Genomic DNA, 17753 nt, shown 5'->3' with positions numbered 1-17753 from the left:
AGGTGCTAGAACGCTATGGGTTGGGCTCAGGTTTTCTAACATGGATTCGATGTATTTATCAAGAACCCAGGGCAGCGGTCTGGGTCAATGGGACTCTTTATTTGCCTTTCACTGTCCAAAGAGATACCAGGCAGGGGTGCCCTCTTTCGCCCCTTTTGTTTGTGCTTTACATGGAGCCACTGGCTCAGAGGCTCCGGGACAATCCTCTGATTAAGGGCATGAGGTTCGGGGGGGATGAGCACCTCATCTCGCTGTACGCGGACGATGTTATTTTAACTTTGGCGGAGCCCGTGAACTCACTACCGACACTAATGGGTGTTATTGAGGAATTTGGGCGGGTTTGGGGGTTCCGTATGAACATGCTTAAATCGCAGGCCCTGGGCCGGTTTATTCCTGCGGAGCATGAAAGGGACTTAAGGGCCCGTTTCCATTTCACATGGTCCTCCTCGGGGCTCCCATACCTGGGGATTGAGCTGGGCGCCACGGTTGCCAGTACGGTAAGGTTAAACTATTCGAAATTAACGCGGGAGGTACAGCGCGACTTGGAATCATGGGGGAGGCTTAGACTTTCTTGGTTGGGTAGGGTTGCGGCGGTGAAGATGACCATTCTGCCGCGCATACTTTATTTGTTCCAGGTGCTCCCGCTGGAACCTCCCCCGAGGACCATAGTATCCTTCCAAACAGCCGTCTTAAGATTTATTTGGGACGGGAAGGCGGCACGGGTATCACGGCAGGTCCTGTACTGTCCTTAGAGGGAGGGGGGACTGGCGGTCCCATGCTTCCTTCGATACTTTCAGGCAGCACAGCTGCGCTTTCTTTTGGAATGGAGTCGGCCAGCTTCGGAGAAGAATTGGTGTTTCATGGATCAAGCAGTGGCGGGCTCTCACATATGGAAGGAACCTTGGCTTAGGTGCCGTCATAGAGTGCAGGGGCTATATATTTAAACGAACACGGAGGTTACGATGAGAGTGTGGGATCGGGTGGCCGGCAGAGCAGGCCTGACGACTTTCCCATCGCTGCTGACTCCACTGGGCGCGAACCCTGACTTTGGCCCGGGCTTACAACCGGAGGCATTGCGTCGGTGGTATAAGGGGGGATGCCAAAGGGCAGGAAACTTATTAGACGAGCATGGGGTTATCCCCTTTGATCGGCATAGGGAGCAATATGGCCTGACTGAAGCCAATAGGATGATGTACTATCAAGTAAGACACTCAGAACTCTATGCCCTCCTGCGGGGAAAGACCCGCCCAATCAAAACTAGGGGTCAATTGAGATGGGAGAAGGAGCTTGAGAGGGAACTATCGGAGGATGAGTGGGAGAGTGTTTTTTTTTTTTATAGGGTGCATCATACAGCATATAATGCAGCAGGTGCAGAGACCGCTTACAAGGTAGCCTCCTACTGGTACTGCACCCCTAACAGGATTCATGCTTGGAATCAGAATAAACCCAGTAGCTGTTGGAGGGGGTGTTGGGGGGGAGGGGGGGGGACACGCTTGTGCACCTACTATGGCATTGCCCCAAGTTGCACAGGTATTGGAAGGACATAATAGACTCCATGGATAGGGCATTTGATACTCAGATCCCCAGATTTCCTGTGTATGTTTTGCTTGGTCTACCCAACCCGCCCACCTTTCCCCTAAGATCTTTGAAGGGCCGTCGGATGGCCCTGGCCTTGAATGCGGCTGTACAACTTTTGCTTTCAGTGTGGGGGACAGAGCAGATCCCGTCAACAGTCTCTTGGCTGCACAAGCTATGGTTTATTCTCGCCATGGAAAAGTTATCTTTGGCTTCACAGTTGCGAGGCGGGGACTTTAGGGAACTTTGGCAACCTTTTCTACGTATTTTATCTGGGGAGTTTTCAGAGTTGATATGCCCAACCTATCTGAGGGTTCTTAACTTGAATTGATTGCCTGGGAGGTCACCTTCGAAGAGAGGGCAAATCTGGATTTGTAACACATGATATTAGAGCCTGAGATCGTTTGATTAACGTATATCCAACCAGCAGTGGGGAAACATAGTTGTGTTCACTGTATTATCTTTTTTCTTGTTTTTCTTTCATTGTTTTGCATGTAATATGCTAATGATGCGCTTGTTCGCAATATAGTGATGCAGTATATGTATAAGTGCGATGTTCTAAAATTGAAAACTTAATAAACAGATTTGATCTATATGAAAGATGCAATACTTGACAAGAAATTAGTTACTTAATCTCCAGTTCTCCGATGTTGGTATCTTTCATATATTCACATGTGACCCTCCATCCTCTCTGGTCAGAGGCTCATTTATTTTGTATTCTACTCACACATTGTTCTTGGAAACATGAGCTATGGCGGCCTCTAGAAAGCAGTAGCAGAGCTAGCACTTTCACCTGATAGGCTGAGGTTCAGATTATTTCAAATGAGGTGGATGTGCTTCTGTTGAGGGATTTGGCTACTTATACACTGATTACTGCCATATAAGATTCCTGGGGATTCCCAGCCTGGTGACGGAGTGATTCAAGCATGTGAATATATGAAAGACACAAATGCTGGAGAACTCTGGTTGCAGGGAAATAACTAACTTCTTGTGGGTTCCTCTCCACTATCGTGACTCCTTTTTGCCTGACTTGCATCTTTGTGAGTCTGTCTGGCTCTGCTATACTTACTTGAAGTCTCCTTTTTGACCAAAAAAAGGTGCGTACTCAAATTGGCTAAATTCTTCAGACCTGCCACAATCTACTCAAGCCTTCCATCCACAGTAAACAAATATTACTTAGTTTTTTCAGCATCTTATCCCGATTACGCTATGGCACAAACCCCATTCTATTCAAAATGCGTGAGCTAGGCCAAATTCCAATGTGCAACCCTGAAATAAAACACAGCTGTTCTTGATAATCCTTCTGTGGCTGTCTATTACCGCTTGCATCCGATTCAGAATTCTGTGCATCACCCAGAGGGAAGTAAATAACACGGACACTGCTGAATACGAGTGTCCAAGAACTACCATATGGCTTAACATAGCCTAGCCTTGTCTGCATATGAAGTTTACAGACTACTGCATCACTTATCACCAGGATCATTGGGTATTTCAAGTGCTCCAGTGAAAATAACGGACTTGAAAACATAACATATTTGTTTTTTGGATTTGTCTGTTTAACCCGGACAACAGAATAAACGTCCTTGGGCATGTTGGTAACCTTGGAAAACATGAGCCTTGATAGTCTGTTGGAAATGACACATGTTGTCTGTTGAATTCTCATAATGCTGATTATTTGTGCCTTTCACTACATTTGGGCACTAATCAACGCAGCAAAGAGATTAAAACTCAACGGTTTGAATCTTTACTATAGACTGCTTCAGTTGTTAGTTTTTGTCTGTCACTCATTTATGTGCTGCTTCTGTTTATAAGTCTTTGAGTTCTCGACATTCACTGCACTCATAGGCAATGCCTGGAGTAGCAGGGTGTTTTGGTTTGTAGGGCACCATTTTCTATAGGTGGAGGACAAAATAGAATACAAATTGCTACACTAAAATGTATTACTTAACAAAATGTATTTGTGGGGATGTGTAACTAGGTTATTGCAATGCTGCCTTTGTGATAGTGTCTCTTGGTCAGGATGACTGAAGGAACACTTTAGGCCAATTCTCTAGCTCCCTTGGCTAGCAATACTGAATCATGTAGAGCAGTGATCAAATCTTTTGTGACATGGCTCTCTTGCAGCAGAAAACATACTAGATTTCGTAGAACGGTAAAAAGAGTCTCAGGTTATCATATGGACGCTGTACCAATGGGCTTTTGATCGTTCTTGAGTCTTGGTGTGGAACTGTTGTAGATCCTTGGTCTAATCTTGTTGGTGACAGCAGGTGGTCATCACCATTTATTTTGAGGAACCAGCATCTCTCATTTTCTTTTTTGCAGCAGTCCCAAGTCATACAGAAAAATTCACTTCTGCCTGTCCTCTCTCTAGTCCCTCCCAGTTCCAAGCATGCATTCATAGTACACCAGTGTCATGGCCTCACAACATGAGTGACACTCTGAATATTTTGTACTAAAAAACATTTAGTCGAAGGACTACCCTGAACCAGTTCATTGAAAAGGCAGGGCCTGTTATTGCACCTCAGATTCATGTTGGTTAATAACAGGTGGAATGTCTCAATTGTGCTCCTTTCAGTAATGCACAGAGTGAGCCTGGAAGTGAGTGAATCTGGCGCCAGCCTCTGCTGCCGCTGCTGTCTGATTCAGCCTGATTGGTAGTTATCTCCAGTTGATTCACATTGCTCTGGACCAGGTATTCTTCTTTCTGCTCTCTTGTCCATTGTGGTTCTATGGCACAGATTGATTGCTGGAGGAGGCTCAGTGCCAGTCTGACTCATCAGTCCTTCATTAAGCAGCAGTGGGCTGTAAATGGGACAGATGTGGCAAACTGATTACAGCACCAATATACATGACTTGACTCAACTGTGGTCCGTCTGCATGAAGTGTTGTCAAGAACAGGAGATACCAATTGAAGCACCAGGAGTCTGGGGGTAATCAGCAGTGGCTGGTAGCGGGATATTTAGTATATTCAGTAATTTAGAAGCAAGTTGTCATACAATTTACAAGAGCATAAAATACCAAGCTTTTTCAGGGTGGAGAAGAACTGTGCAGTGATGTTTATGAAGTGATAGGTTATTATGTTGTATATTTTTTAGCACACTTTTTTTTTATTTATTTTTTACAACTATGAAAATTGTGTATATACAGAAGAAGCACAAGACCGCAATCTGACATAATTGTGGTTATGATTGACTGAGTCCAATAAGACTGATTTAGGGCATAAGTTAGCTGGCCTAAATTGCTGGGTATGTTGACTATTTCATCACTTGGTTGCTTGGAAGGTCATCATCTGTACATTGAGAGCAAAACTGACACAGTAATTGGTGTTGAGACACAGGATCAAAATAGTCCCTTATCCTGTCTGGTAAGCGTTGCATCCACAAAGTGAGGAAGTGCTGACTTACTGTCTCTTGACGATAGACTGTTACCAGGCACCGAAGGCTAATTGATTTTCCATTTTGTGAAGGTCACTGATATCATGTAAATGAGGGTGATATTGTGACTGTCAGTGTCCATCCCTCACAACTAAATGGAACAAATATGCTTCTAAATTATTGACTAGATGAATGTATCTATTGATGACCAAATTCCACTATCAGCTAGTGATGGGCACAGGAGTTAGTGTATGTGTGCTGCTTCCATGGTTTAAGTGAACAGCAGAAGCTAGGAAAAACGTTTAGAAATTTGGATATATATTCTGTTCATATTTTCCCCAAACACAGCTGTTTTGGCTATCAATCCAGGACCTCGGACCAGAATCCTGGAAGTAAAAAGGGACTGTGCAAGGACCAGTGGGTTGCATTTGAGTAGTCCTGGTCTCACGCAACCTCTGGTAACTCCAGAATCCTCGCTGTCAGTGGCATGCCAAGTCAACGCAGTCTCATCATCGTGCTTCTACACACTTTGCCTGCCCTGAAAGATCTTCAATAGAGTCCCCATCGAGGCAAGAAGAACAGTCACCCAGGCACTCGTCAGCATCAAGCTTGACTACGGCAGCGCACTCTATGCCAGCATCACCAAGAAACTCCAATCAAGACTGCAGAGAATCCAGAACACCGCAGCTAAACTCATCCTGGACATCCCCTGCCATAAACACATCACCACACACCTGAGAGACCTCAACTGCCTACCGGTCAACAAAATCTTCAAGCTCCTCACACTTGCATGCAAGACCTTACACAACATCGGACCCGCCTACCTCAAACACCGCCTCTTACATATCTACCAGAGCGCTCCAGCCACTCAGATGGCCCTTGCCTCCACCCCAAGGATCCGTACGAACTCTGCTGCACAGACCTGGAACACGCTGCCTGCCACCTCAGGCAATCATCCTTGCTGATCCAGTTCAGGAAGGACCTCAAGACCTGGCTCTTTGACTGATCCGCATCCTTCCCCACAGCGCCTTGAAACCCTCAAGTTGATAAGCCATTCTTTATAAATACCTGATTGGTGATGGCTAGAAAAATGAGAATCCAAATGCGCCAACTTGTGTCCTATTTGCTCTTGTCCCCGCTCAGATCCCCTAACATTCAGAAAGAGGTAGCCAGTAGTACCAATTCCTACCTATAAGTTACCTTCTTTGCCTAGCACTGCCCTTGCCGCTTTCTGGATTCTGAAGTCAGGGCAGTGGCAGGGAAAGTCTTAAAAAAATTCCAAAAGCTGTTTTTGCTTACAGTAGTTTCCACTTCTTGACTAGCGCTTGAGCAGCAACTAGGGGCCTGTTCAACAGCAATGGCTGATGTTGTCTATGGGGGAGACTTGGAGGGAGAGGGGGGTAGGTTAAGGCTGCATGATGGCATGCCATTTGATGATTTTCATGCCCTCAGTGCCACAGAAAACCATGTCCACCATTTAAACCTCTTAAAATGAAGTCCTAATTGGCCCTGAATTCTGTAAAGTGAATTATAAGAGAAACAAGGGGCACTAAAATGGCTCTCAGCAACAGACGAAGAGGCCATATATCACCAGTACCAGAGTTATGCCTTGCTGTGGCATTCTGTTGCTTGGGATTCTTTATCACCCATTTTGTTTTGTGGAAGGAAGTTAATTTGAAAATGAGTTATTTCATACTACATTGCTCTGCCCCTCTGTTACAATGAACCTGTCTTCTGACATGTTGATTATTCTTTACTAGAGTGTCTTATTGTTGCAGTGAGAGCCAAGAGGACATCGGTCACCTATCGACATTCCATTTCATTTGATGATCTCTGAAAGACAGTGACATGGGTTTTGCCTTGTGCATTCTGTAAACCAATATTTTGCTTTTTACATCATTTGTTTTACCCGACAGTGACTCCTGTACTTCTGAAGCATGTTACACTACAGTACATTTTCTTTTAAGTTTCATGGATGCTTTGCTTGCCACATTATGCTTTTTTGTGCAAATGCTGGATGATGAAAATAAAGTTTAAAAAAATCTCTTATAGGTGTGTGTTAATGACGACCTTGTGGCAAAAAATTTCGCTCAGTTTGCTCATTTAGTACCGCTCCAAGAAAATCATAAAGAAAAACATTGCAAGGACAGAAAATCTATACAACTCGCTTACTCTAATTTGGTGGCTCTGCATGAGACAAATGAAGTGTACAAAGAAGATAATCCTGCTAGCGATTTGTGGCCAGTGCTGTTTCAAGACCTAGAAAATAATAATTTGGGTAAGTATTGCTTTGTGGTAAGTTACCTAAATGCTGTAGCCATGCCTTGTGCTCCTTTACCTTTGTGCTAGTCTTTAACATTCCTTAACACAATTTAGGTAAGCTTGTTTTTCACAATTAAATTAGCGACCAGAACAAATTACTGTGATGCTGGGAAGCACAAACTGCATGCTGAACAATACATTAGTCCGATCTTACCCACTACTGCACTGTATTATCTCCCCCACTACTGATGAGCATACCAGCTACCAGAGTAGTCCATGAAGTCACAAAGTGGCTGCACGACTGGCACCTCATGGATGTGCAGTGCTGCAATCATGCTGGTGAAAGGAAATATTCTTTCCACTCACAATACAACCTAGATGTCCGCCTTGACAGATTTAAGGCATCCTGGGATAGTTCCCTCATGTTTCTCCTTTCAGAGAATTTAGGATGCTGCATATCCGATCATAATACTTTGATATTGATAGAGTTCCAGTGCAGGATGCCCACACTACCAATACCTACTTCGAAAGCTGCAGAGTGTGATGCTGAAGGATGATATGTTCAGAGACTGGCTAAGAGAAGTCATTAGTAGCTACATTGAAGGTAATCTAGGTACAGCCTTATCTCCACTGATTCAATGGGAGACATTCAAGATAGTCATAAGGGATCATTGTATTGTGGAGATAATAGGGAATTGTAAAACGCTAGAGAGAATAGGCTTGGGCACAATATTGAAAAACTTAGGTCAGTCAGTCTTGATTTACTGTCTTTTCTGACTAGCTTGGATATAATGACATCACAAAGGGAGCATTTTACAATCTTGGTTGAGAAACTGCAATTTTTAAACTATACTGAATACACTGCTGGGCAAGATGAGGAGGGTAAAAAGTTGGGAAGACTCTTGTCCTGGTTCATGAAGCAGTCTAGGGGAGACACTACCATTACTCAGATCAAAGACTCATATGGCAGCATACAGTACATCCTGTCAGAGTTAAATGAGGTGTTTCTTGAATATCACAGTGCATTATATGAACAATGCCCAGATGCATCTGAGCCAGTAAACGAGGAATATCTGCTGCAGTACACCATCAAGTTTCCGAGGAGGCTAGGGTGCAGTTGGGTGCCCCCATCATGGAAGCCGAAATAAAGGAGGCCATTAAGTGAATGGCAAGGGGGAAATCACCAAGACCAGGTGGCCTTCCGTCAGTTTCATTACACACTGAGGCTTATGCCACACTTAACAAATTTTTATGCTGCCACCATGGATGTCAAAATGCCAGGGTTAGTGGATGTGACATCACACGCCATTTCATCTTTACTTTCAATCACACATACATGCATAAACAACCACACATTCACTCATACACACACTATCTTTTACATTAGCACACTCACCCACAAGCATGCGCACAACATATATTTAGAAGTCTTTATTTACTTACCTCAGCTACCAAGGAAGGTCATATTACAGTTAACCGTACAATATTTTTTATTACACTATAGTGAGTAATATAATATTCACTATTGGTGTAATAAAATCAAATAATTGAAAACAAGTAAGTGGAGCTCCAAGCAATGTCCATAAGGACGCAGAGACAGTGCCAGAGGTCGCAAGGGGCAAGCTGATGGCCGCATCCTGACATCCATGGCTACCACGCAAGAGCTGAGGATCGAGAGTGGGCAGGATGCAGGCAGAGTAAGGAGCGAAGGCTGTGGGATCAGGAGTGAGTGTCGGAGACACAAACACTGCGGTTGATCTGACCTCTGACGACTCAGCTACTCTCCTCTCAAGTTCAAGCTTATTTTGTAAATGCGTAGTTAACTAAAAACCACTGCATCATACATACACTTTTATTTGAAAAAAAAAAAAAAAGAGAATATACGAATATATACATCCCCTCCCTTACACTTTAAAAAAAGATCAAGACTTCCCATTTTAATCTAAAATTCCTTCCTGGTGAAGACGTGCAGTCCAGCATGTCTAACCATGACTTACCTAGTGTATATTACATAGAAGAATAATTTTGTTAAATGTTATTACTAGCAATAACCCCCTATTTCAATGGGTATATTATTGTCGTATAGTGTTTGTTGTATAATACATCTTTTTCCGTGTGTCCCACATCTTTATACAAGTGATCCTAAAGACTATAAAAGTATATTTAAGTTCTGATTAATTTTACCTAAAGCAAGGAACGAAAAAGTGTTTTCCTAGAATCAATACAGGACTAGAAGTCTACAGATACATATGTTACATTTATACTAGTTTTGAACCTGTAGTAATTTTTTAGATATCAAACGTAAAAATGTTGTAAATTTTGCGTTAAAAACAAAGTCTGAAGGTTTGAAGCAAGCAATCACTACTTGTCTACCCCTTTGATTGAATGCTGCCTTTAATAAGACATCATTCATTTCGTAGGTTGTTACAGATGCCGGTCGGGTGACTTATATCTTCTAGTCCGCATCCACACATCCTACACTGAGGAGTTATTTTGGTGCGTTCCCATGGAGGTCGATGGGCATCACCAGGAATAATGCCAAATCAATGTGTCTGATGAAAAGATCCTTGTCAGATTTTGACCACCCAGCCTCCAAATATGGATGATATTTCAGACGTTTGTACTCGTTGATTATCATCCAAGAGTGTGATCTGGTAGCTAACTCTCTCTTATCCACAATTACCGATCTTTTCTTCACTGTTCGCTTTAAGATTTTTTTTTTTGCGAGTTATAGGAGAGATTTGAGCCCCATAGATCCCATACTTCCAACCCTTCTAATGCCTGATCTAAATACTGTCTTGACTTGGCTTTAGGATTGGAACTAATCTCATTCCAGAGTGCTTGGCAAAGCTGTTTTTCTTTAGTTAGCTCTAAGTGTTTCCAGGTTTTGATATAACTGGATTGCCTAGCTAGGCACTGATTTAAATATCCAAACTCCAGGCTAATTTGTGCTTGGGAGGTATACCCTGGTAACTTGAATAGGGACCTAAATATTTTCCCAGTGATTCTGTTTAGGATGGTAGCATCTTGTCCACACAGCTTCACTACTGTATCCTAAAGTCAAATTTAGTTTGGCTGCAACAACTTGCAGCAAGGGACGGTAGCTAGGGCCTTTAAGCAGCTTCTTCAACATGCGAAAAGCAAGCAGTAGAGCGTTTCCCTTACAATATAGTTCCTGCTTCTGAGGTAGAAAAGACCCCCGATCGTCAAATAGTACGCCCAGGTATCTATATTGATTTACTTGTTCCAGTACTCCCCTCTGGGTGTACAATTTTTTAATTCTGGAGATTTTATTACTTATTTCCATCACTTTGTTTTTTTTTCTGATTAATTTCCTTTCCATTCTGTTCAGCGTATTCCGATAACTTGATGATGAGCCGACGTAGTCCTACCTTGGTTTGACTCAGAAGTACTACATAGTTGGTGTTTAACAAATTGGAGATAAGCATGTCTCCAACCTTACGGGCGTGGGCATTCATGGTATTTAGTTTCACGGTCAGATCTGACATAATTTTTTTTAAAATAAACTGTGCCAGCACGCAGCCTTGTTTCAGACCTTGTTTTGTGTGTTTCCCTTGAAAGGAAAGAACCGTCCCCTATCTTAACTCTAACCCATGTATCTGTGTATAACAGCTGGATAGCTTTTAGCAGATTTCCCAGTATTCCCCAGGAGGCTAGTTTCTCCCATAGAAGGTGTCGCTGAACCAAATCAAAGGCTGATTTGAAATCTACAAAGCACAGATACAAGGGTTGATTCCTTTGTTTTTACATTTGCCAATGACAATGGAGAGAGTTAGAATATTTGTGGTGACTCCTGGGCCCTTTGCAAAGCCTGTCTGATTTGGGGGAATAATGCTGTTCTCTGTTGCCCACCTGCCAAGTTCCTCCAGTAAAAGCCCAGCATAATATTTGGCCTCTACATCCATTAAGGTAATCAAAAAATAGTTATCTGGATAAAATTTACTACCTCCTTTAAATATCGGGTAGATTATGGCTCCCCTCCATGATTTTGGAATACTTCCTAGTTCTTTACAGTTGTTTGTAAGTCAGTACCAGTTTTTTTCCCCCAAAAGGCTGGGTTCATTTTGAACAGTGCGTTTGGGATCCCTTTTGGACCTGGAGCACCTCCATTTTTACTGTTCTTTATTAAATTTACAACTTCTGACGTTGTAAATGTTACATTTCCAGATTCCTTTTGGAGAGTAGGGGGCTTTAATATAAATCCTTTTGTGCTTTACTCATTTGTTGTATCGTCTAGGTTTTAATAGTTCCATTTTTTTCTGTCAAAATGGTGGATTAAATAATCAGACCATACGAATTCCAAAATATTGGAGCTAGTCAGGGTCATTGGGGAAAGGTTTGAGTCATTTACCATTTTCCAAAATCCCAGTACATTTGAGTTTTTGTTTAGAAATAAGGCCTTAGCCCAAAAGGCATGATTTTCCTGTTTATGATCCCATATTTGTTTCCAATAAAGATTATTTAATTTTTTTAGGTCAGCCTTCACACGGACGTCCGTTGGATTTGTCTTATATAATCTTAGGAGTCTGTTTAGTTGTCTTCTTAATTTAATCATGTGTACTGAAAATTTTATATTCTTGGTTATTTTTGCTTTTACTTTTTTTGTTGCGTCCCTGGATGCGTCATTATAGCAGTGGTCAATTGTCGCCATTGACCATTCCCCAATGGATTCTATTGATTTTTCAGTACATCAAAGTTTTTTGTAGTTCATTGTGGTAACATTCATTGGTGCAGTCAGTGCAGAATTAAATATGGGAATTCCACATCCAGTGTCCAAGAATTGTTGACCATGGTCACTCTTATCTGATTTTGCGATACTTAGTAATTAGAGTAAGTAGAAATAAGGAGGCCACAGTGTAATCAATTGTTGCTTGAGATCCAGTGACATAACAGGTGGTTCCTGGCGGAGTATCTTGTGGAAATCTGCCATTTAGGAGTCTGAGCCCGAGGGCCTCAAGATCTTTTACCTTTACAAGGAAAGTGCAGTTGTACTGGCTTTTCCTCGCTCTATTGACCACATTGACTGCTGGGGTATTGCCCACAGATGATCTTACATGATGGTTTGGGCATCCCTTTCAAAGGGATTTAGTAGTTTCAAGTTGAAATCCCCAGCTATTAGAAGCTCCAGGGATCCCAAATCCTGATGGGCAGTTAATATTGTAGATCATGCATCTGGATGGATGTTTACATTTGTTAGCAAGAGAGGGGCTTAAGTGTTCTTTATGCCACCCGTCTAGCTTAACAAGCAGGAAATCTTTGTTTTCCTTATGTAATCGTGAGCATGATATATTTAACCCTGCTGAAATAAAAATTGCTAATCCCCTCCCCTCCCTTTGGATGGCCAAACCTTTTCTCCCTGATTGCTGGGGAAAAAAAAAACATAAATCTGTCAATTGCAAATGGGTGTGTAGCAAGATGATATGACGTTTTTTCAATAAGCTTGTCAGATCTTTTTGTTTGATATATGATCTAACCCCATTTATGTTCCAGGAGCAGCCTTAAAGGGGTTTATCAAGTGAAGTTAACTGCCCAATGGGGGCCTGGCTGTTCGGAAGTCACTGACGATTTTCTAAATGGATTGCTTCCGACATCCAGCCCTAATCTAGCTGCGACAAAGGGTGCATACTAGACGCTTGGAACCCTGTGGAGTGATCATAATTTTTCCCAACTGCGGATCTGAGAACTGAAAAGGATTTATTTAACTCTTTTGAATTTATTAGGTTCGGCATATTGATTTGATCCTCTAGAGGGTTAGGATAGCCCATTTGTTTGGGTATACTGAATTTGATTCCCCATTTTAAGGAGATTTTTTTCTTTGACAACTGTTCCAAGCACTTGCGACGTCTTCCATGTTACCAGGGTTAATTCATTTGATCTTCCTTCATTATTTTTTGCCACCGGTAGAAATTCTATTGAGACACTGTCAGTAGATTTTGTATCTTTTAAAACCGGAATAGCTTGTAACAGTTTTAATATGTTTCCTCTGTTAAGGATGTCGTTTAAGCCCCTGGATTGATATTGTGGTTTCTAAATTAGTTGATTGCAGTCTCTAGACGGGACGTAATTGGGGCTTCTTAGAAAGACCTCCAGTTCTCCCATTTTGATTGTCCTTTTATGTTCTGTTATCTCTATCTGTGATAAAGATTGTCTATCTGACCATCCTGAATTTACAACAAATTGCTTCACAGCTGGTCTATTTGGGGATTCTCCTTCTGAGAGTGGTCTAAGCACTCTTTCTTTTTTTTGGCTGGTGCGGAGTCGTTTGTGCCCCTATTTGAGCTCCTTGATGCTCAGCATATCCAGGGTTGGCAACTGTTATTGTTATGCCCTCTTCGTCAAATGCCATCCTGTTAGTTACAGGACTACGGCTATAATTGGCTTCCACCTCCCGTTGTTGTAGGTTGATGTTCAGTGAGTCTTGCTTTTTTTGGCCTATAACGTTTGGAATTGGGGTGACTTCTTTGTCCTTACATTGAATTGACTCCACATTTGAGTGTGGTTCATTTGGCCCCTTATGGTTTTGTGAGGTGGGGCCCCTCGTTTGGGAGTTGAATAATGGGAATATTTTACTTGCCGTTGGAATACATTTCATGCTGTTTATGGGCTCACTTTTTGGTGTGAGACAATTTACAGACCCTCCTAAAAGGTGCTGCTCTGGTATCTACTCAAAAGATGAGGAATCCGTAGTTTGAAGTCTTTATCAGAAGAATAAGTTACCTTTAGCAACATTCCCGCTGGTACAAACTATCTAACAGCTGTTTCATCAGTGATCCTCCCATCTTTCCATTTCTGTCAATTGGGCTCTATCCATTATAAGATCCCAAGTCTAGAACTCCACACATTTTTCTAGGCCATTGGACTGTTCGGGCTCTGTGTGTAGAGGCTCAGACAGACTTGAAGGCAACTGTCGTCAGTCTGCAGGAGTCACACCTACATGGTCCTGCATTGCATTTCTGGAGCAGAGCAGAGCAGCATCAGTGTGGAGCCCATGGCTTCACCTACTACCTCTGAGGTACTTCTCAAAAGTTTCCAGGTCCAGTCCTGATGCCTGAGGAATATTCAAAAGGTGAGGAATCTGTGGTTAGTCTCTTCCAGAAAGAAAGGTATAGAAGATGGGTAACATGTTCACTGGTAACTAGAAGGAGACTTCAGGACTCTAAGCAGAAACATAGATGTTAGTCTGACTTGTATTTCAGTAGCTTGGGGCCCTAGGACTACTAATGATTGTGCTCAAACTAATGCAGACGTACACCCTTCAGGTTCTTTTGAGGCTCCACTTTAGTGGCTTCTTGTTATGTGGAGTTATTGCATATATTTATATTATAGTGGTACGCTACACCCTGTTAAATTGGGTTAGTCATCCCTGGGAAAGTGGGTGCATTACACAGTACTGAGTCATGTGTACAATGTGTAATAACCATAGTATATAATAATTTCTTGCTTTTGAAGAGGTTTCTCTGGGACGGAGGGAACAGGGCTTGGTTGACAAATGGAGTTTTGGGGGGGGGAGGGGAGAATTGTCCTATCTCACCTTAATTGCTAACTCAGTCCTACCAGAAATATATATAGGAACCATCCAGGCAAAAGCAATGTGTTGGTAGACTGCGACATTGATCAATTGGTTTCATATCCGAGTATTGTATGTAAAATATCATAGGAGGAGGGGCCTGACCCGGCTGCAGGTGCTGGAGCGGTGCCCGTGACAGAGCGCAGACAAAGGAGATGTGGCAGCCCCCATTGAAGACTGGGTGATGCACGGCAGGCCAGAATATGAGGCGGTGAGCAGGCTCCGTCTGGGGGGAGGAGGAGGTGGAGTGTTAAGGGCTTGCGGTGGCAGCGCACCCCCTTCCTTATTTCTAGCGCAGAGCTGAGGAGCCCAAGTGGAGGTGGGGGCTGATGATGGCAGAGCGAGACGCCACAGACATTAAGCCTGCACTCTCAGCGGCAAGGGACCCACTAACCACCTTGGCACATCAAATCAAGGCCGTTGCAGTCCCCGCCGAAGATGCTGAAAACAGATCTCGCCGGAACAACATCCGGGTAGTTGGACTGCCTGAAAAAGTTGAGCGCAACAACATGACTTCCTATCTCAAGAACTGGATCTGCACAGAGCTGGCTCCAGAGGGCCTATCCCCATTCTACGCATTCGAGAGGGCTCAGAGTGCCGACCAGACCGCTTCCTCCGGGGACCCCACGACCGGTGGTTGCCAGACTGCTATACTACAGAGATCGAGACAATATCCTCGGGCAGGCCTCGAGAAGGTGGTAGTTGAAGATGGAGGACAGGGTGGTCCACATCTTCCTAGATGTCTCAAAGGATGTGCAAAAACAACAGGGCCACTTCCTTGGAGGTAAAGAGACAGCCGCGGTCATTGAACATCTCCTATGCTAGGCTCTCCCCAGCCATGCTTAGAATGGTGGAGGGAAGGCGAGCACTCTTCTTCCGGACCCCGCAGGAGGTGCGTGTGTGGCTGGATGGGCAGGACAGACAACCAGAAACACCGGGGGATCCAACCTCCTGAGTCCTTGCCAGCAATCTGGGGGGTCCCGCCATATTGGGGCAGTGCCAACCTTGGAGGACGCGCAGAGAGTGTGTCAAAGCCACCGCGGATCTTAAGTGGAGGCAAGACCAGCCCCCAGTCTGCTGTGACAGAGGAAGGTGCGCAACACTCAGAGTCCGGATCCTCAACGACACCTAGCATGGAACTGCTAATAGTAACACCGGGGACCTCGGAGGATATCATCTGAAGCTCCTTAGTGATGCGGAGATGGGAACTGCAAAGACCGCCTGAAGGCACTTAGGGGAGGACAGGACTAGCGGTTCTGAGGCCACATAAGAATGGATGGGGAAAGATCCAGGTCTGAGGGCCCTGCACCACCTTGGGTATTGCTGCGCGTACCTCATAAGAGAGTTCTTTGCTTAAGTATTAGTTTGGATGGAAGGGTGCTTTTTCACCTGTCCTGGGGCATGGGAGTTGGGAAGTTGCTGGGTTGTTGAGTTACGAGAATGCTGCCACTAAACCTCAAGAGACGTAAATCAGGTGAAATAAGATTGGGCAAAACAAACTGCATACGGCAGGGGAATGTCTGGCAAGAATTGTATAACAAGCAGACCAGATGGGGCACCACAGAACTTTAAGATTGTGTCCTGGAATATTAGGGGCATGCACACTATGACTAAGCGGTACAAAGTGTTCTCCTATTAACAGAGAAGAAGGACACACATAGCAATGTTGCCGGAAACCCACATGACTGCCTTAGAGGGAGTGGCTCTGCAGAAGAGGTGGAGGAGCCAGGGATACTATACATCCTACTATGCCTATGCCTATGCTTGCGGAACTCTCATATGGATTAGGGCGGGAGTCCCCTTTAAAAAAACTGGGCCAATTTTTTACACCAATGGCCGCTTTGTGGTGGTCACCGGCTGCCTGGAGGGACAGGACATAGCTCTCATAAGTGTTTATGTACCAAATACTGATCACAGAGCATTGCTGGGGCACTTCTTGGGAGCTTTGACCCCTCACTTAATGCACGCTGTATTTATAGGAGGGGACTTCAACTGTGTAGCCAATCCTGAGATAGACAGACTGCATCCCACACTTGGGAGTTCATCAGTCTGTGGAATTGCTGATGGCAAGCCAAGTGGAGCTTGGTGGACATGTCGTGTTGCCTCTACCCACACACCAGAGACTATTCCTTCAATTCAAATATGCATGACTTACATATCCGATAGACGCATTTCTCTGTACCCCAGAGATACATGGCCAGGTTCAGGAAGTGGAATACCTAGGGAGGACGATATCTGACCACAATCCCGTCCTTCTCCAGCTGTCCTGGGAGAGAACCAAGCCATGTATACCATCTTGGCACATCAAGCCAGAATCACTAGAAGACCCAGTCTTCCGGGAACAGATAGGGGGTCACATTAGACAACACTTTGCGGAGAATGAGGCCACCGCTTCTTCTCCCCAGATGCTGTGGGATGCATTTATAGTAGTGATACAAGGGAGTTTTAAAGCCGAATCAGTAGGGTTCTGGAGGACCTTACTAGGGGAAGTCATGGCTGCAGAGAGCAAGTTACGAACACTTGAAAAACTACAGCCGTGTCACCCTGAGCTGCAAAGGGAGGTGAGTGGGGCTAGGGAGAGAGTTTCTGACCACATGGGGCGAGTGCCTTTGTGCACTCTGTGGTCAGAAACAAAGCCTGTCCTGGGTGGAGGTGCTTCACACCTCCCCCTGCAGGAACTGTAACACCTGGTGGTGAGCCTCAAAGGCTCAAACCTCCGACTACGTGCCCCAGGGCACTCCAGCTAGTGGAGATGCCCGTCCCCCGGACAAAGCCCCACTTTTGGCGGCAAGTCAGTCGGGAAAATTAGGGAACACAGGGAGGAGTGACCACCCCAGCCAGGACCACCCCTAAGGTGTCCAGAGCTGAGGTGACCCCCCTCCCCTGCAGAGTTCTCTATCTTGGTTTGGAGGACCAGGACCAATAAGGATAGGAATGTGCCCCCCTCCCCAAAG

The 17753-nt window shown here is 44.2% G+C and overlaps 1 protein-coding gene across 1 annotated transcript in view; it reads left to right on the top strand.

The window, feature by feature from the left end:
• The window catches only part of LOC138267129 (putative ATP-dependent RNA helicase TDRD12), a 924858-nt gene that overhangs the window by 311140 nt on the left and 595965 nt on the right, over positions 1-17753 (top strand). Inside the window, exon 8 of the mRNA XM_069215983.1 lies at positions 7002-7227. Within this exon, the coding sequence (XP_069072084.1) occupies positions 7002-7227 (226 nt within the window). The remainder of the gene's footprint in view (positions 1-7001; positions 7228-17753) is intronic.

The sequence above is a fragment of the Pleurodeles waltl genome, chromosome 12, assembly GCF_031143425.1.
Source record: "Pleurodeles waltl isolate 20211129_DDA chromosome 12, aPleWal1.hap1.20221129, whole genome shotgun sequence".
Classification (NCBI taxonomy): domain Eukaryota; kingdom Metazoa; phylum Chordata; class Amphibia; order Caudata; family Salamandridae; genus Pleurodeles; species Pleurodeles waltl.
The sequence above is the reverse complement of the archived record's forward strand: the minus strand, read 5'-3'. Positions and strand labels throughout refer to the sequence as shown.